The sequence below is a fragment of the Petaurus breviceps genome, unplaced genomic scaffold, assembly GCF_028583685.1.
Source record: "Petaurus breviceps papuanus isolate PSGF00001 unplaced genomic scaffold, PetGlider_PUasm1.0 190, whole genome shotgun sequence".
NCBI lineage: Eukaryota > Metazoa > Chordata > Mammalia > Diprotodontia > Petauridae > Petaurus > Petaurus breviceps.
Genome location: NW_027185810.1, coordinates 3404303 through 3424635, shown reverse-complemented (window position 1 = coordinate 3424635; position 20333 = coordinate 3404303). Strand labels below are relative to the sequence as shown.

At 41.2% G+C, this 20333-nt stretch overlaps 1 protein-coding gene across 1 annotated transcript in view; it reads right to left on the bottom strand.

Annotated features, from left to right (window-relative positions):
- JARID2 (jumonji and AT-rich interaction domain containing 2) overlaps window positions 1–20333 on the bottom strand; it is a 334505-nt gene that overhangs the window by 17168 nt on the left and 297004 nt on the right. Inside the window, exons 9-16 of the mRNA XM_069092440.1 lie at window positions 18583–18675; window positions 12714–12832; window positions 12136–12206; window positions 10624–10738; window positions 6027–6132; window positions 4282–4464; window positions 2891–3021; window positions 1625–1808 (exon numbers count right to left, since the gene is read on the bottom strand). Of these exons, the coding sequence (XP_068948541.1) occupies window positions 1625–1808; window positions 2891–3021; window positions 4282–4464; window positions 6027–6132; window positions 10624–10738; window positions 12136–12206; window positions 12714–12832; window positions 18583–18675 (1002 nt within the window). The remainder of the gene's footprint in view (window positions 1–1624; window positions 1809–2890; window positions 3022–4281; window positions 4465–6026; window positions 6133–10623; window positions 10739–12135; window positions 12207–12713; window positions 12833–18582; window positions 18676–20333) is intronic.

The window sequence follows — 20333 nt, the reverse complement described above, 5'->3', positions numbered from 1 at the left end:
TCTTTTTTTACCCTCAGAGGTCACATGCCTTCTAAACCACAATTTCCTTATCCACACAACAGGGATGCTGTCTTTCAATCACTTCTTGTTTACTTGTTGAAAAGAAAGCCCTTAGGGGCAGGTAAGTGGCCCAGTAAGTAGAACACCTGCCCTGGAGTCAGGAAGACCTCAGTTCAGAGACACTTAACACAAAAACTAGCTATGTGACCTTGGGCAAGTCATTTAACCCCAATTGCCCTCCAAAAAGCAAAACAAAAAAAGCAAAAAACAAAAAGAAAAGAAAGCCCTTAGAAGCAATATAGAAATGTGGGTTATCATTATAAACTGAGGCAGAGATAGAATTACCAATCAGGTCTGCTTGGTTGTAAGGATACTGATGAACTAAAAATGCAAGCCATTCAAAAAAATGGGAGTGTAGCTGGGAAAAAAAGGCTAGTGCCTAAAGAAAGAAAGACAGATATGGCAATTATCTACATGAAATGCTGTCAATATGGGACTAGCAGAGATCCTTACTGGAGAAAGCACAGAGTATACATACACACACACACACGCTCGCGCACGCACATACACACAGGCATGCAACCCCCGCCCCAAGAGTTGACTCCTGAGCAACACCCTTAAATATGAGAGGGAAAAAAAAAGAGAAACCAGGATGGCAAAGAATGAGGGAACAGTGAAGGAGAAAGCCAGAAGAATATGGCACTCTAGAAACCAAGGAAAAGAAATTTCAACAAGAGGCAGTCAGTGTCAGATTCTACCAAGATTCGGAGGATGAGGACAGAGAATGGACCATTATATTTACTGACCAGATACATGATGGAATCTCAAGGGCCGAAGGAGACGGTCATCTCGGCCAGCTTCTCAACCAACACAGAAATTCCCCATACGATGCCCCTAGTAAGCCAACATGCACTTGCTGACTGAACATTTACATGAAGGGGAGCTCACTATTTTTTGTCAAATTCTTCCAATGTCATTGTATTGAACTGACAGCAGCTTTAGCAGAGGGCTAGCAATGGAATATAGAATATAGGGAGGCAATGGGGGGAAGGAAGGTTAGAAAGAAAAGGTGGTGAGTGCAGATTTTTTTTCCAAAGTTTGTCAATAAAAGGATGGAGAGAACCAAGACAGAAATTAAAGGGGACTGGGCATCAGGGCAAAGGGATGATGATTTTGAGGAGGTATTTTTGCTGCTGTTGCTTTGTTTTCTTTTAAAGGATAGGAGAGAGTTAAGAATATCGGTAAAATGGAAAGGCCCACTGGAAAGGGAGGGATTAAAGAAGGAAGAGAAAGGGCAATGACTGATGAAGCAGGCATACCAGTGAGAAGGAAACTGCTGCCTCTAAGACCAGAAAGAAAATGAATAAACTTGTTGACTGGTCACAATGTTATCAGTAAAGTAAGAAGGTAAGGTCAAATATAGTGGAAGAATGGGAACGGGTTGAGAAGAGGAAAGGTCTAACTTAGACCCCCAGAAATATGTAACCTGAGACAACGAGAAGAGAACAAAAGGATTGGCAAGCAAAGGTGAGGACGCAGTTAAGATTCGAGGCCATGAAATCTGAAGAGGATGCCAGCAGCTGGAGAGAGGCAGGCTGGGGATGGCCACAGCCGGTGCCCTCACCATGGAAAGGTAGCACAGGTGCTGACAGATCTGACACCGCCTCTCTGACGTCTCTAACTGCAACCACTTTCGAGGCTTTTTCTTCCCATCCGTCACTGAGCTGCTGCTGTCATGGCTGCCATAGCGTGCTGACGAATGGAGGCCTGCTTCGAAAAGCTGCCTTCGTTGCCTTAGCTCTGTATCCCTGTCCAAAAACAAGAGAAAGCCACAGGCTTATGAGCAAGTCCTCCTTTAGTCAAGGTCTTCTTCCCCAGCTTTCAAAGTTAATATGACAAATGTGATTTACTGTAATACACCATTTAACACATGGAGAGATTAGTTAGGTTTTTTTTTTCCCTTCCTCCTTTTTTAACTTCATATCAATGCTTAGATTTAACAAACTATTTGTAGATTTCATCAGCAAATGTTCGATCGACACCTGTCCAAATCCATTGTCTACCGATCAACACTAACCAGTTGAGTCTTCCCCCTTGAGAGAGAGATAGCAATGTTACATAGTAGGGGAAAAGAGAAAAGGGTTATACAGGAAGCCAAGCAACACAGTCACATTCTCAACTGATTTATTTAACCTTAACTTTTTCCCTTTGCATTTACTTAGCCTTAACTGTGCAACTCCAAAGTGAGGTCATTATTCCACTGTGGGAGAAAACAGCTCAGTCAGGTCTCCAGGAGTTGGTGCAGGGTGTATTAATGCCCAGACAAGTGGCTCAGCATTTTGGCCATGACGTCTGTTCACTTTTCCGAGGATCTCTTCACTTTCTACTGTACACAATGCCAACAACCCCTTGGTGCCATGCATTGCTCTTTCCTGTTTTAAAATATCCATCACAAGCAAAACCACCAAGGCCTGGTGGTGCCAAGGGGCAAAGGGCCAACATTCCATTCATTCCCTCATAGAGGGTGAACATCTTGGGTGCCATCAAGAAATTCTGACTCCTACCACCAAAGAAAAAGGAAGGATAACAAAAAAGTTCCATCACAATAAAAATCTATAATCTCCTTAGGGAAAAAAAACCACAAAGGCCAAACTTGGTATTCTAAGAACAGCCTGACAGTACCAGGAGTCAGGGATTTCACACATGAAGGAATTTTGGCCTCTGGCATACTCTAGGTGGAGGTGGTGTCCTCAGACAGCTGGGCGGCAGGAAGGCTAGTCCCACAGCAATTCACTAGCTTTGACTCTATTGGCAAATCACTCATCACCCTCTAGCCTCTGAGCCACTTCTAATGGACTCCAGCAGCAAAGGGAGCTCACGTCCAGGTTACCTGAGCTCATCCAGAAGGGCAGAGATGGTACTGAGGGTGGGACCATTTTCCTTTTTTGCTTCTGCTGTTGCAATCTGGTAGAGTAACTTCTCCATTGAGAATGGCTTGGCTATGTGGCGACGCTTCATTTCCTGAAAGAAACAACTGCGTTAATAGGGGCCCAGATCGGTTTAGGTGGTATGATTTTTGGAGCTGTTGGGTGGTGTTTTGGTTGGTATTGTTTTTAAGGAAAAGGGTGCTGGAAGATGGCAGAAAAGATTTAGGGATGATGGGATTTTTTATTTAAAGTGAATGGCAGAAATGCAAACTGGAAGGGAAACTGAGGTTAATGTAAAGAATTAAAACAGGACAGATATAATTTTTCAAATGACCATTTCCAGTGTAAAAGAATATGACCTAGGTAAGAACACACCACTGCAGAAGCCTATTGCCACTCTGAAATATTAAAATATTAGACATAAAACACCTTTCCCACAGATTGTTCCCTGAACATTTAGTAAGTACCAACTGTGTGCCAGGCACTGTGCTAAGTGCGGGGGATACAAAATAGGTTAAAAAAAATTAAGTCCCTGAGCTCAAGAAGCTTAAAACCAAGTGGGGAAGACAACAAGCTCACAAACACACACAAAGTGGGCCATATACAGGATAAACGGGAAATTCTGCACAGAGAAGAGGCTTTGGAATTAAGAAAGCTTAGGAAAGGCTTCCTGTAAAAGACGGGACTGTAGGGGGTACTTAAAGGGAGCCAGGATCGCCACTCTGGAGAGGACTTTCTAGCCAGTTTGGAAGAGAGAGGTGGAAAGTCTGGTCGATGGGATGCCAGGGAGCCAGTGTCACCGGTGTCAGGGAGCAGAGTGTAAGAAGGCTGGCAAGGCACAAGGCATCTGGCTTTGAAGAGCTTTGAAGGCCAGACAGAGCATTTTGTGTCTGCGCCTGGAGATGATCTGAGTGACTGTAAGAGAATCACTATAACACTATGGTCTCTTCAAACTACATGTTGATTAGACCAAGGATTTACCCTTAAACCCTGAGAAGACAGGGTCACAGAGACCCCAAAGCATCTTGCTTTTTTTTGTTTTTTGGAGGGGGGAAGGCAGGGCAACTGGGGTTTAAGTGACTCGCCCAAGATCCCTCGGTTAGTAAGTGTTAAGTGTCTGAGGCCGGATTTGAACTCAGGTCCTTCTGACTCCAGGGCAATTGCTCTATTCACCGCACCACCTAGCCACCCCGTTTTCCTTCTTTTTTTTTAAAGGCACAAAACAATCTTCTTTTGGTAGAACAGTTATTTTGGAGTCTTCTATAGTGTTTATGGGGATATTAGATATGCATATAAACACACACAGGGAAGGGAAGGATCTGGTCTTGGGTCCATTTTAAGTGTTATTCTGTACCTTGGCCGTTTCAAAACCCATACTTGTCCACTGGGTGGTAGCAAAGTGCACAGTTTCAGAAACACTGTAGCCACAGCACACTTTGGACACAAAGGAGCCTGGAAAACAGACGACGAACTGGCCACTCTGCTGTACAGTCCGGTGCACCTTGATCCCCTCTTTGCACAGCACCTCTGGGGATATCTAAGGAGAAGCAGAGAGGAAAGCCGTGAAGACTTCTTCAGGAAGGGAGGGAGAGAGAGAAGACCAGCACCAGGGACCAGGCTGAGTGAATCTTTGGGGATACTTCTTTAAAATGCTAATGATAACTTTCAGTCTCTGGCAGGACAGAAAACCAAGGAGGCTCAGCTGTGAAATCTAGTTCCCAGGGGGCCTTTAAAAATGGATGCCTTTCTTACCTCCTTAGGAGGTGGTATGGAGTGTACCCCTTGTCTCTGCCTAGAGGAGAGAGAAGGGAAAAGATTCGTAGTCCTTCCAAAGCCTCAATTAGAGACAAGATTTTGTTTTTTTATTTTGGTAACAACAAATTTTTTCAAAATGCCAACAAAGTTTTACTGCTACAGGCTTAAGGATGGCAACAAATATCATTCAATCAGCATGTACTATGTTGCCAAGCACTAAGCCAAAAACCAGGAATACAAAAAGACCTGCCCTCAAGGAGCTTACAACCTAAAGGGGAAGACAAATATATATAAACTATTTGAGAACGAAAAGGAAAAAATTAACAAAGTGAAGGCACTAGAATTCAGAGGCCACTTCCACTCTACCTGTTAAAGTCTATAGTGTTTGCCTGTTTATGCATTTAATTCAGTTCACCAAAAAACATATATGCTAATATAAAGGGATGTCAAAATTTGACTTTCCTTAGACCCCTGATTCTCCAAAATCCCTCTCACATCGCACGTTTCCCCTCCATAATTCTCCTTTGTCTGTGGAATTCAAAGGCTTACTCGTATATCTACTCTAGCCAAAGCTCTCTGGGGTTCCCTGCCTGGGGTGGCACACTGGCTGTGATCCTTATGCACCAGTCCCCTTATAAAACCTCACTATGATTTTTTCCTCTTACTAAGTCTGTGATAGAACAAAGCAGGTATTCTATACAAGGGCAGGAATGAATCTGCTGGCCAAGTGGCTTTCTTCGACAGAAGGTGGTAGCTTTAGGTTACAAGGTGAGGCTCTCTTCAGTAGCCCCCATCTTAGCAAGGTTTCCCCTCTGACGTCGAGAAGAAAGGAAATTAGTTTTGTGACAGAACTTATCAGGAAAAGCGGCAAAAATTCAACAGCATTCCCTCCTTTCTGGAAATGGGTCAAAAGAGAAAATCATCAGTCCCCTGGCATCTTTCTCTATGCCCCCAAGCCTGGATTAGTCACTGGTTGCAGCACCTAGCACTTACAGCTTGAGTACCTGGGTATGACAAAGAGGAGAACAGAAGAGAAAGGCAGAGAAGAATAAAAGGAAGCTAATGAGGCTGGTCAGAAAACCCAACACAGCCCTACAGAAAATGGCCAGGTTCTTCAACTACCTAGGTTTACAAAATAAGAGAAATAGGAAACCAAGACATATTCAATGCCCGAGTTTTCAAAAGGACGCCCCTGACATGAGTCAGTCTTTCCTTCTTGTGCAGCAAGAGGGAAATCCTTCTGTTTGCTATTTAAAACAAAGCAAACACTGTGAATTTAATAAAGACTTAACATCTCTCCCACTACCAAAAAAAAAAAAGGACCGTGTTTCAGATAGCACATACCATGACATTACTTTCAAGCATTTCCAGCCCTGGTGTGCCATTGGCTTGCAACAGGGTATGTACCACGTCCTCAAGCTTGTTCTCTTCCTCAGCAGGAATGCAATACCTGGGGGGGAGGCAGAGAGGAGACTTTACTATAGCATTTAATTGGCATTCCCCAACTTTTGTCCCAAGGACTGGGCCCATTTATCCTGTGCTGAATGTATAGACAAGAAATCAAAAACAAGTTCTTCTGGAAGGCTGCCTCAAAACACAGGGAGCAGGGGGACTTTTTGGACACAACTCTGCAGTCAGATGTATGAGCTGAGCTTCACATGATCCACAAAATGAAGCATTTGGTAATTCATTCTTGTAGCTCCCAGGCCCATTTCACACAGCAATGCCATAAATTCCCGGAGGACTATCTCGGTGGCTTCCACCAAGCACTCAGCCAAGCCACAACCCCACGAGTGATTCAAATTGCTCATCTTTTATGTATATCTGACCTACACTGCAAGCCAAAAAGCTTTCAAACTCGAAACAGATGTTTAAAAACGCCTATAAATCAGAAACAGACACATCTGTAGGTTCAAGCAGCCTGTGGTAAAATCTCCAATTCTACCTCCTTCAGTTCTTGGCTAAGTCCCAGGCTCAGAATTCTATGCTTTGCCTGCAACAGATGAGATCACAAACACTTAAGAGAGGGCAAGTGGTCCAAAATAAAGCTGTCAGACAAGGAAACCTCAAGGTGCCTCACCACCCCATCCAGGATTAACTCCTGGGGCCAACTCCAATTAGATCTCAGAGGAAGTTCTAAAATACCACAAACAGGAGTCCTTGAAAAGAGCAGGATCACATCTACCTTATACAGTTAAGGGCTGTCCTGTGCGTATCTCTGATGGGTTTTGTCAAAGAGAAGGAAAATCAAAAGTAATTCATATAAAATACAATGCTTTTGGATTTTTTTTTAAACCACTTTCCAGGCAACAACCAACTATAAGATTGACCCTTCATTTAAGTATTCTTATAACTCTTTCTGCAATGGAGAACAGAAGGTCAAAACTTGTCTATGGTCTCACAGCTTGAAAAGGGTCATTGCTGAGAGACAAGGGCCCTGACCTCTGAGTTCAGCAGTCTTTCTATGCAGTTACAATGTATTTCAATTTAGAATCACATTTCTATCTTGCTCTAAGTTCTAAAAATCACTTTCTTCCCCTAAAATTCTTCAAGTTGGGTAGTAAAAGGAATGAATGTTGTCAGAGAGAATTGAGATGTAGTTCTAGGGAGAAGAGAGCCAGCAAACAAAAATGTATGAGAAGACTCTGCAGGAGACACACCTTTCTGGCTAAAGGCGGAAAGAACAAGACTGTGAACCCTCAAGGTGTGTAAGGAAAAAAAAACACTTCCTACTGCACACAGGACCTCTATTTGGCTTGAAAAATAAAAAGCATATGTAAAGTACTTTGTGTATAGGCAAAGTCTACACCAGTGGTGTCAAACTCAAATAGGAACAGATCCCTGAGGGCCCATATTGACTTAGAAAACCACAATTTAAGATTATCTATGTTGCATATTTTTTAAAAAACCATTTCTTGATTACATTTGGCCTTTTTGACACCTCTGGTCTATGCTTATGTCCACACAGGTAAGCAGTCAATAATCTATTCAAGGAAAAAGGAAGGAGATGTTAAACATTACTATCAACAATATGATTGTACCAAATTGCTGATGGACACAACAAAGACTATATGAGTTTAGAGGAAGGAATGACTGCAGTGGTTGGGATAGGCTAAATGGGGGCCTTGAAAGAAGGAATTTCAGACATAAACAGCATATACAAAGGTGTAGGTGATATGATGATGATGATGATGATGATGATGATGATGATGATGATGATAAGAGCATTTTATGGCACTTTCAGGTTTGCAAAGCTCCTCACAAAAACCTTGGGAGCTAGGTGCTATCACCCCCATTTTACAGATAAGGAAACTGAGGCAAACAAAAGTTAAATAATTCCCCCAAAGTCACAAAGCTAATAAGTATCTGAGGTCTAATTTGAACTCAGGTCTTCCTGATTCCACAAGTTTGGCACCTTACCTATCTTGCCACTTTAACAGAATGCACATGGTCTATTAAGGTAGTAAGTAATGCCACTGAGGTTTTCTACATGGGCGATATGAGACCAAAGGCTGCATAGTCGGACTGCAGAGGGCCTTGACTGTCAAGCTATGCCTCAATTATGAAGCTGTGAAACTTCATGGAACAAAGTCATTGACCAAAAAACCAAAACACACCATTCTGAAATAACTCCACTAAACCAGGCAGAAATGCAAAAAGACATCACCAGAATAAGCCTTGAGCTGACAATCACTCTTTGTACACAGATGCCCATCTCAGTTATGATGACAAACCGCTCTGTCCAGGAGCCAGACTCTAAACTGTGGTAAATCACCAGTATTAACGTTTTGCTTTGCAAATTTTGAACACAACAAAAATAACCAAAACAAAACCCTCAAAACCTTCTAGTGCTACGCTTTGAAAGAACAGAAACTCCCCCACTGCAGAGGGCTAACGTGAAAGGGTGAACTTGAAGAAGGAATGTTAATAAGCCTCAAATGAAAACATCACCACACCCAGAGGGTATCAGCAGGAACCTGCTGATGAGCCTTGGGGTACAAAGATGTATTTGCATTGGCTCCTGATGGGGAAAGGAGCCCAGCACCAACACAGGAAAGAGACCTGCTGTCTACTTTGACAGTGGTTGTGCTTTTAGAGAGCAGACTAAGCGAAAGCAAATGGAATTGCTGCTGGGCCTGCAAAGTCGAAGGAATCCAGCCTTCATCAGAAAGCCAATTTCTTTTCTCCGCAGCTCCTCTTCCGGACACTCTAACCGGTTCTCTCTACTTTTGAGATCCAAGGAAGAAAACATGTAACGCTGACACTAAGCTTTGGATTTTCCTACTGGACAGGCCTTTTTAACAGATTCCAAGTTTTAAAAGGGCCGTAGGGCAGCTTGCCAACCTGGGCCATTCGTAGGTGCTTGTGATGACATCATCCCTCATAAGGGTCATATTCAGTTTCAGTTGCTGAGCAAAAGGAGTATCCAGGCATTGTGCTCAAACTTTTTTTTTTTTAATGTTATTTTAACTTCAACATTTTCTGTTACTGATTTGTGATTTAAACACCATGTTTCTAACCAAAATCATATGTTTCAAGCAAAACCACATACCATAAAATACTCTAATCACATTTTTTTTTCTTTTTCTCAGTTATAGAAGGCCAAAGCATTTTTCTATACTATCCTCTAAAATGTCCCTGCTCCCAGGCCATCAGACTCTATATTGATATAACCCCATGGGGAAAAACACTGAGTAGAACAATGGCCCTCCAATGGCCCCAGGGGCGTCACCAAAAAAAAAAAAAAGCCTCTTAAATGAAGGAGCAGTCCCTCATCTGAACGCTAGCTGGCCACTCTGGTCATTCTCTACCCTGTCATCCCCAACCTGGTCCTTTAAATCAGATTTCATAGAAAAATTTGGCAGCTTACACTTACTATCTAGGAACAATTGTGCAGGAAATTCATTACCATCTCTCTTAGTGACTGATAAAGACCCAAGAGAATTATTAAAACAATAACAACAAAACAAACCACAGGCATTCCATGTGAGCCCTTTTAAATTATCATCCATATATATGTAAGGTATTGCCTACTATAACTTGCCACCTACAAAGTGAAATTAAAAATTATTTCCCAGAGTCACTAGCTCCTTGGATAGAGATTACTTTTAGGTTGGTTTGTTTGTTTTTAAGGACTATTCAATCAATCCATTAAGCTGATAACACAGTCACTGTGGGATAGTGTGTAGACTGGTCAACTGTAAGAATACAAGACGGCACACGGCATGTGCATGTATTAAAAACATCTATCTGCAATGATTTCCCATCTGCCATTGATGAACAAGCACATAAGCAAAAGCCCAAACCTCCTCATCAGTATTTACTGTGGCAGATCCCGAATGATGACAGCAGCCAGTGACAGAGACACAGAATGTGCAGCCATACAGAATCTAGGTAGGCTGGTGGGACAACGCTGGGAACATACTCATCTCTTCTTAATAAGCTGAGATTCCCCAGGACCAAAAATGCAACCAAACTCTGTGCAATCATTGTATCAGGGTTACAAAGAAGGCTCTTAAACACCATGCTGAAAGAGCTACTGACCTACAAGACAGCAAGGAGTCCAGTGGGGCAGCCCGGAGAGTGTATTTGCATACTTTATGCTGTGGCCCTCCAATGGCCATTAAAGACATAGAAAACGTTGCTACTCCCGAAATAAAGCTCAATCTCAGGGTCTGCTTGATCTGCAGGCCTTTTAAGACCTTAAAAGCAGATCTCAAGACCAAGTAACACAAAGAAATAGGAGGGAAACAATCAGAAGTTCTTAAGCCAGGCTCACCTCTCTATACCAACCAAATACACAGAGAACTCACCTCTAGATCTACTAACTAGGAACTCTCCTACAGAGATGAACCCCTTGCAAGTATAAGATGTTCTGTGCTGCCCATAGCCCACAGAAGACTACAGAAAAAAAGGGGAGCCTGGGGCCAGGTATACTCACCAAATACAATCAGCACCAGTGTGTAAGTAGTCAATGTATGGAAGGTGATTTTGGTCTCGAGACCAGCATGAGGTAGAAAAGACCATGCCAATATTTAGCCAGGGAATTGTCACTCCTAAAACATAAGGGTGGGAAATAAATTTTTATATGAATTGTCATAAAATTTCACAATGAGTTGGGGGAAACACTGGGACAGAACACTGTCTACTCTGTCATAAAAGATTTCTTGCCATAACAGGATTTTCCTTAATTTGCTTTGACATAAGAGAGGGTGGGAAGTGACTTAGATATAGACAAGACATTCAAAAAACATCATTTAGAAGAAAAGGAAATGTGTCATATTAACAAGTAACACAGTTCTTCTGAAAACTGACTTCTTTTTCATAAAGTAGAGAAACACAATTTCCCTCAGACACTGTTAGAAAAACAAAAAGCAAGGATCTGATCAGTAGCCCATGTTGGTATAATGGATTCCCTACCCCTTGCAGGAGATGCCTGCAGGGTAATAACCTCACACTATTTTCTCAATTAGCTAATATTAGGGGGAAGATGCAGAAAAGTCAATGGGAATCAAAGTCCTTTTCTAAAGCCTTCAGGGGGGAAAAAATGGAAAAAAAATCACCTTCGTTCTGAGATGCCACTTTTGAAAGGGACACAGACAGAGGGCTTCCTGATGGGAAAGTGACAGGAGCAGAAATGGTCCATTTGGACGAAAGTCCTGCCCCTGCACCACAGGATAGCACAGTTCTTTCCCTCTAAAGAAAGAGGTCAACACTACTGGGTGTTTCTTAATAACATTTTAAAACTCTACCTTTCGTGAACTTGGCTAAAACTTTCTTGAATCCTTCCCTGCCCAAGGACCATTTAAAGAGAAGGGACTTTAACTGCCCTCATATATAGGGGAAGACACTATCTTAGTTTCCTCTTAAAATACCCATTTCCACCTTTAAAGCAGAGTATCTCAACCTTTTTTTATAATGAACCCTTGAGCAATCTGATAAAGCCTATGAACTCCTCAGAACCATTTTTTTAAATGCAAAAAATAAAATACATAAGATTACAAAGGAAATCAATTAATACTAAAATGCAATCATCAAGGGTAAAAAAAAAAAAGATTTTTTTTTAAAAACATTCGCAGATATACCCCCACCGCCCACTCACCCCAACCCCTAGCTAAAAGAATTCCCTGCTTTAAATTATTTCCCAACCTCCATATCTTCAGAGTTTTAGAATTTCAAGATCTGATAAACAATTTGATGTAAAACCTCCTATCCCCTCCCAGTTGTCAGTGAAATCTGCAGCAATACTTTTAAGGTTGGCTCTCTAAATGTTATCCCTCTATCCCCTTAATCATTTATTTAGATTGACCTTTGGATAGAATTCTCTCAGCTGTGGGAACACTTCATTGTGGAAAGCACAGCTGTCCTCCACGTCAAGCTGGGAGAGTCTCCTAAAAGCTGCCCCAGCAGTGGAAACAACCCCAAAGAACAGCAAGAAAGGAATCTAGCTTACCAGGAACAGCACCAAGGTGACGGAGGATGGATCCTGTATTATTAGGAAGGACTGTAAGATTCCATCCATGCCTATACAAGGAAATCATAAAGATTAAGTCAAATGTGTACACCAGAAACCTAAAAAGCTCAAGGCCATCCAGCCTTCTTCTAGGGTAGTCACTTCAAAAGCACTTAATAATAAGAATGTGCTGTGTTAAAGGAAACATAACAAAATGGTTAGATTGTGGGTTTGGGGTCAAGAAGACTATATTTCTCAGTTTTGTATTTGCCAATATTTCAACTCACTAGGACTTATGTACTATACACCCAAGATAGGTTATCTTTGATGGCAGAAACAGTTCCCACAATGGGAGGTCCCCACTCTGATGAAGTCACCAGCCCTTCCCAGATCTGTGCATGTGTAATGTACCATATCCAGGTGATGGGGACATAAAGACAAGGAAAAAGCATTTTCCACCCTCAAGGAGCTTATACTCTGCCAGAGCATGAGAAAAGTACTTCCCTTGGGACAAGCGTTAGGATACAGAAGAGTCTTAGAATTTCATCAGAATAACACGGGAATAAAACTAACTGCACCTTGAAAATGGTTCTGATTTTCCCACTGGGAATCCACTTCCATGCGTGTTGGTATCCACTTTCCCACAATGCACTGCTACATGGCATTCTTTTTGTTCCACTAACTTCCAGTACTCTTGCTGCAAGCAAAAACAGAAACAGAGGAAAGAGTGAGGGGGGACAAACAGTCCATTTAAACTATTAAGTAACATTCAGAAGGGCAAAGATGGCCCATATGAAAGATCCAAAGATTTTTTTTCTTTTCATTATTTCCTCATTAAGAGAACAGAAAAATAGAGTTGTATTAGTAGCTGAGTATTTGTATTTTCTAGCTTGATAGATTATTTGTTTTGTTTGACGTATACAAAATTCACATTTTACTTCCAACATAGCCCTTGCATGTTTGATTACCAGAGAATACTTGAAGAACATTTTACCTTTAAGAGCTCCACAATTATGGACCAGCAAACATTACCCAGTCTTATCTCATGCAACTTCGCCTTCACATATGCACTGGACCAATCACAACTTCACAAAGATGTCCCTAACATTCCTGACTCTAATAGTGGTCATACCATCCATTATGCCTCATGCCAATCTCCTACCCCATTTCTGTCTTTCAAGATTCATCCTCTATTTTATGGCTTGGTTAACACCAGCCCAATGCCCAAGAGGAAGGTAATCCTTCCCCTTTCGAATTCTCCTATAGTACTTGGTATCTCTCTTACACCTGTATAATCTTATCTTTGTATTAGAGCTATCTGTGTACAACTATTTCCATTCTGAGTCCTATTCTGATGCCTCCTTTGCAGCATGGAAAAGATCCCAAGTTCTTAAAATGATACCAGCAGATTGTACCAAGCTGAAAGACCTTCAAGCATAGGACAAGGCAACAGAGTGTGGCATCTGTCATCTGAAGAAAAGCCTACCTCAATACAAAGAGGCTCATCCACTATAAGGTTACCCACCAGACAACCTGGGGCAGGGGGGCCCAAATGAATTCATAAAAGATTATAGAGCAATGGTTCTCAAAGGGGTTGCCCCAAGTTTCATTAAATGTGCCATGAAATTCTGGATGTTAATTGATCACAGAGAGGAAGAATAAAGAAATAACTGTACGTACGTATATACACACACACAATTTTGTTTAATGTAATTTTTTATTCTTTGTGAATTCTTAGAAAGAAACAATAATGTCAAATTTAGCCCAGTCCTCTGAATTAAACAGCTGTTCAATAAATGTTGGCTAAATGTGGTGGGAGAGTACATCAGTTATTTTGATAATTAGAATAGGAATTACCGTGTTTCCCCGATAATAAGACACTGTCTTATTTTTTTGGACAGAAAAACACCAGAGGGCCCATTTTCAGGGGAGGGCTTATTTTAATAAACAGGTAAATGTGAACAAAAAAATGTACCTTTATTCAATAAGCAAATCACTGGGGAAGAATAGGATGACGCACTCACTGCTGCAGCTCTGATTGGATGCAGCTTGGAGCGCGGCGTGCATTTCACGGGGCGGGGGGGAGTGTATACAGAGGGTACCATGATGTAGCGTGTAGCGCAGGGGATCACCTTATCACCTTCACTACAGTAGCAATCTCAATAGGGCTTATTTTCGAAGAATCTTACACAGTAAGGGGAGGGCTTATTTTCGGGGAAACACGGTACTTTAGGAAACCATTAATAGAATAAAAAAAACTTTGGTTTGACATCTTACTAACTTACCATGATACCTAGTATACCCTGGGTAATCTTACCAAGAACTGCTTAAGCAGAATTAAAATTCACTTGTCCACTTAGGAGTTCACATTTTATTTTTACTATTTTCTATTTATTTTTACTATTTATACTATAATACAATTACTATTATGGTGACACAGAGCTCCTCTGGAAATCTTAGCTGCTCCAATTTAGGCTCTTATCCTACTGCCTTCAAGTCTGATGAAGGCTGAATCACTGGGACTGCTCCTCATGCTGTGCAATAGCCCAGAAGTTCCCTTCCCTAGTGGTCCCCTCTCTTATGCTTCACAGAAGATCCCATGAGATCTTTCTATAGACTTGAGGTAATTATAATGTATGTGCTGATCTGTGTGAGAAACCAATGGCTGATGATAACATGACACCATTTTTTCCTTCTACACTTCTTTTAAAGTTGAACAAGTAATTTTGGCTCCTAAATTCACATCAAAAATGTAAAACCTTACATTTTTTGGTACAAAATATAAAACTACATGTATATAATATAGACATCAGTTGATGTTCAATCACAGAGCCTTAAGACAATCATCTGTAAAGAACATAACCCAGCACATACTCGATATATTAATGAGTGTGAAGCATTATCCTAATGGAGGAGAGATGCTAGGCACACACTCTTGAGATACATGTTCAGTTTCCCCTCATTATAGACTTTTTTTGTATATTCGAAATTATCATGCCAGAGGCCCAACATCACCTTCCATAAGCTTGGCAAGATCGTATAGGATGAAAATATCAGACGCACCTGCTAGATGTTAATACCTTTTAGGGAAATGAGTATAATATAAATTTGGCATTGCAATGTAAAATTGAGCTTAACGTCATTTTCACAGTGACAAGCTGATGAATATCTTGTTAAAGAGAGGACAAAATATTTAAAGCAGCACTTTTAATGGTGGCAAAGAAACCAAGAAAGCATCCATTAATTGGGGAAGGGCTAAAAAATTTTGGTACATGAATGTAATGGAATATTACCATGCCTTAAGAAACAATGAAGTGGATGAATGCAGAGAAGCCTGGAACGACTTGTGAGAACTAATGGAAAGCGAAGTAAATAAAACCAAGGAAACGTTATATACAATTACAAGAATAGAAATGGATAACAACAACAATTAAAAATGAATGCTGTGGGATGAGAATAACAAAAGAGCCTTCAAAGATAAAGACACCTCCTTCCTAATTCTTTGTAGAGGGGAGGGAACAGAGGTGTAAGATGCTGCATATAATGTTAGAAGATGATATATGTTAATTAGTTTCACAGAATTTTTTTAAGGGGGGGAAGGACACACTAAATAAAAAGTTAACAATATAATAGATAAGATTAGCACCAATGTCTAAGTGTAAAGTGATGTGATCTTTGGGTAGGCTGCTTCATGAAATGTATTTTCTTGAATGGAGATTTGTAGGAGTATTTATTAAAGAGTATCTTTTATTTGGCAAAATAGACAGTGGCACTTTTTTTCCTTAAAGATCCAGATTCATTGTATGGGACATCCAGAATATAGTAGAAACCGGGACTTGATTCAAAAGGAGTAAGTTCTAATAATGGCTGGTTTCCTCAACTAAACTTTCCCATGCTATGGGGAAAGAATCAACAGATCACACACAGCTGGCACAGTATGTTCCCGAGTCTTGCTACCCACATACCTGGGTGGTATGGGGGTGGGACAGGATCATTGTGAAATCGTTTAATACTGTGGTTGAGGGTGAAGAGATTGCATTACTATCAACAATATTGCTTTGTTCCGAACAGACTTGAGTGAATTAATATGGAGGCAGGAGAAGAAGACTTCAGTCAATGTAAAAGTGGTAGATATTGATATATGGGTATGGAATATCACATATAACTATCCACACGACTGATAGATTTTGCTGAACTCTTCTTGGTCTTACTCCTTTTTATTCTCTTTTGTAAATGGCACTTTGGAAAGAGGTACTGGGCAGAATAAAGGGGAAAGCATAAGTGATGTAAAAGAAGTTATCAATAAAAATTAAAAGTAGTAGACATCTCTAGAAATTTAAAGCCAAGAAAAAAAATCCAGACTCCCTAGGAAAGTCAAAAGATACACACAAGTTGAAAGGACCCTGGCTAAAATTGTTTTAACATTTCTTATATCTTTCACTTTCCAAGTAAAGCGGGAAGGTTGGGAGAGAAAAAACAAGGAGAACCACCCGTAAGCCACCATTCTTAATTCTGAAGCATCAGTATTGTGGGTTGTAATGCAATTCCTCCTCCGTCAACACCATTAAATGATTTCACTGTTATCCTATTCCACCTCCAACCCCTCAAACACAATGACTTGCCACTCAAATTTGCAGTGCTAACAAATCTCAATTATTTCCTCCACCCCCACTCCAACATCAGTACCACAAATGCCACCTGAGATCAGAAAGCTGAGCTGTGATGGCGTTAACTCTCCTGCTCTCACCAGCCATATGTGTTCCAGAATCAGGACTCAGTTGACAATTTGGTTGATGGGGCGTGAGGCAGTATAAGCTCTAGCTCACTAACCAGAGCCGTATGGCACCCTGAGTGCCAGGAGTGGGGAACATGGATTTGTGTCCCAAGACACACCCGTGGCCCAAAGTATGTGGTGTTCAAAAGGCATTCTCATAACCTCAATCGCTTGTGAGGCCACCGTGAAAAAGCAAGCTGGTAGTGCGGTGTCCTGTCTTAAAGAAACTGGCTGGGATCAAAATATTCAGGCAACATTTAAAAGATTACATTTGGCGATTTGTTTTTTAAAGTGAAAAATAAACTGATGCCATCAGTTACATCACTCCTGTGACACGGACTTGAAACAGGGAAAAGCTGTCCAGCATCTCAGCCAACATGTTTTTTTTAAAAGCTCATTTGTGGGAATAATTGTCAAGTTTTCATGCAAAAATCCTGAATTTCAATCCAGTGCCAAAGCCAAAACTGCAGCATGTTTAACTCCTACTAGATATGGAATGCGTAGGCTTGAGGATCTTAAAAGGTGGATCCAGAAGTCACCTTAGAGATGCTATCCTGTTGGAGGACATCCACATAACAGAGGGAAGAAACAAGTTCACAAAGGTTAAGTGACTATCCCAAGGTCACAATATGGATAGTGCATAGCAGGTCCAAGATTGGAAGGCAGAGGCCTCCACCTAAAGATGAAGGAGGAAGCTGCCATCTCCCCAGGCATGATACACAATAAAGGTACTAAAAGATGCTTCTTAGCCTTCCTTTTTGGCTTCAAAAGCATAAACAGAGAACAAAATGAACTCGAGCTCCCTGCCGGGTGCTTTCTGTTAACTGTCTAAAATAGTTTGGGGGAGAGGCAGTGTTCTGATTCTAATGTAATTTCCCCTCTAGATTATAATGTAATTTCCCTTAGATGACTAATAAAGTCAGCCATAATATCCCAGTGCCAGCGTACTTCCCCATGATCAAAGGCATTACAAACCACCTATTTGCCATGCTAGGCACTCAATGAAGTAAGGTAAACAGACATGGTCTCTATCCTTGAAGAGCTTAACACACAGACGCCCCTAATTGGTATAAGCAAAGACTGCTTACTGTCTTTCTAAACTCACACTAACTCAAAGAATAGATTTGGCTGATGCACAAAAATGGAAATCTGCCAGGCCCATAAAGTGTGTATACACACACACACACACACACACACACACACACACACGTTTCAAAGGATTCCAAGCAATCTCTTGCATGATGAATTCTGCAAACAGAGTGTAGGGAAAAACTAAACACTAGACAAAAGGCCCCAAAGCCAGATGTGAGCGAAGCAATTCTGCTCCTTGCATCAGCCTGTGGTCTCTACTTTCCTATCTATACAGTCCAGCATTTAACCCTAAAATGCCCAAACTATGGATTAAAACCAGAAGCCAATTGAACAGTATTCTGAATTTCAATATACCACATTTGACTCCCAATCTGGAACCCATTTGAGATCGGGGGAACATGAGAACTTGTTTATGTCCAGGCTCGCTTACACGAACCCTGCTCACGAAGGTGGGCCTGAAAAAGCATTCTTCTCAAGATTATCCAGACTATAAAGAAAGTCAGAGAACGATGTGGCTTTTTCCATTACCCTCAAGAGTATCAGCACCCCACAAACCTCTATGGAGTTGCCATTCACCTTACCTCTATTTCAGCTGCAGCAGGTTCTTTACCAAAACACATGTTCATGATGTTTCTTGCTGTTCGATAAAAGGTTGTTAAAGAAACTGACCTTCCCTGGGTGAGGGAGAAAAAAGAAACAAAAGAAAAGGCTTAAAGATATGAAGCTTAAGAAAAAGCAAACAAATGCTTCCCCATCCCAGAAAACAGCCACCAGCTGTGGCTTCTGTGACCCTGTCACTTTGTTTCTAGATCATCTCAGACCTCTCTGACTTTTTTTTATCCCCCAACAAGGAAAGTGAGCGAAGTGGTAAGGTACTCTAAAATATTCTCAGAGAAGTCTTCTGTTGCCCAGTACAGAGGGGTTCATGAACCTTAGGCCACCAGGCTTCTGACTCCAGTTTAGAAGCAAATTAAATCTACTGTCAATAATTGGGAACAAGAGATATTAAAAGTACATACTTTGATAAATATATATATATATACACACACACACATGTGTGTAATATATATACACATATGCATACATGTGTGTAATATATACACATACACACATGTGCATATGTGTGTGTATGTATATACGTATACACACATCACCATCTTAAAAAAAAAAAAACTGTTTCTAAAAAGCATCTTTGCTTAGAAAACATAGGTCAAAAATGATCCCCCCAAAGATCAGGTATTTATACCTGTGCACACCTGTACACATGCTCACTATTTTTACATAAAAGATGATTTCTGATTTTCTGTATATTCAGAACAAATAAATTAATTTGCAAAGGGCTTATGCTCATCTTTATGGCCCAACTCATTCCAGGGACATGCAGCCCAATACTGCTTCATTTCCACTTCTTTGGGTGGGTAAAAACAACCAGAATTAAGGTTGTGTGTACCAAGTGCCAGAACATTCCAACCATAAAGCTCTGACTCCTGGAGGCTCTCCAGGGCAAGCAGCATGTAAGGCGGCAAGGACAGAGCAGCTACCTGCCTAGTGCAGAGAGTCCAAACCGAGGAAGGCAAGACGAGCTAAAAACTCTACTTGTGAAACCCAACGCTAAAGAAGCCAAACCCTCTTCTCCACAAGTGCCTGTGGAAGGAGTCAAACCCACTGGTTTCCTAAGTGGAGAAAAGGACAACTCTTTGCCTTGCCTCAGTTAAATCTCAAAAGTGATGGGTTGTTTCAGTTTCCGTCTGGAAAATGCTCAGTACCATCACTTTATGTGAGCAGACCTCGCTGCTTTCTCAGAGTAACACATCCTCTGCCCTCTTGTCCGCTAACTGACTGATCTTGGTCCAATTGGGATCAGCATCTTTGGATGTTCAGAGGTAATCAGAGCATCTGCCCACCTCCCCCACACAAGCTCTACATTATGAGCTATCAAATGGGACTCTATTTCCCCTCATAAAATGCCCCTTACACCTTTCTGTCAATATTGATCAGCTCGAAGTGCCAAAATTGACTTAAAAAGAGGTGGGGGATCTAATGTTGCCTTAACTACAGCAAAAGGAAAAGATACCAAGTCTTCCATCTGGATAGTCTAGCAGGGCAGCTAGGTGGCAAAGTGGATAGAGCACTGTGCTTGGAATCAGAAAGACACATCTTCGTGGGTTCAAATCCTAGGCAAGTCACTGAACGCCGTTTGCCCCAGATTCCTCATCCATAAAGTGAGCTAGAGGAGGAAATAGCAAGCTCTTCCAGTATCTCTACTAAGAAAACCCTAAGTGGGGTCACACAGAGTTGGATACAACTGAAAAATAACAACCACAACAAAAGT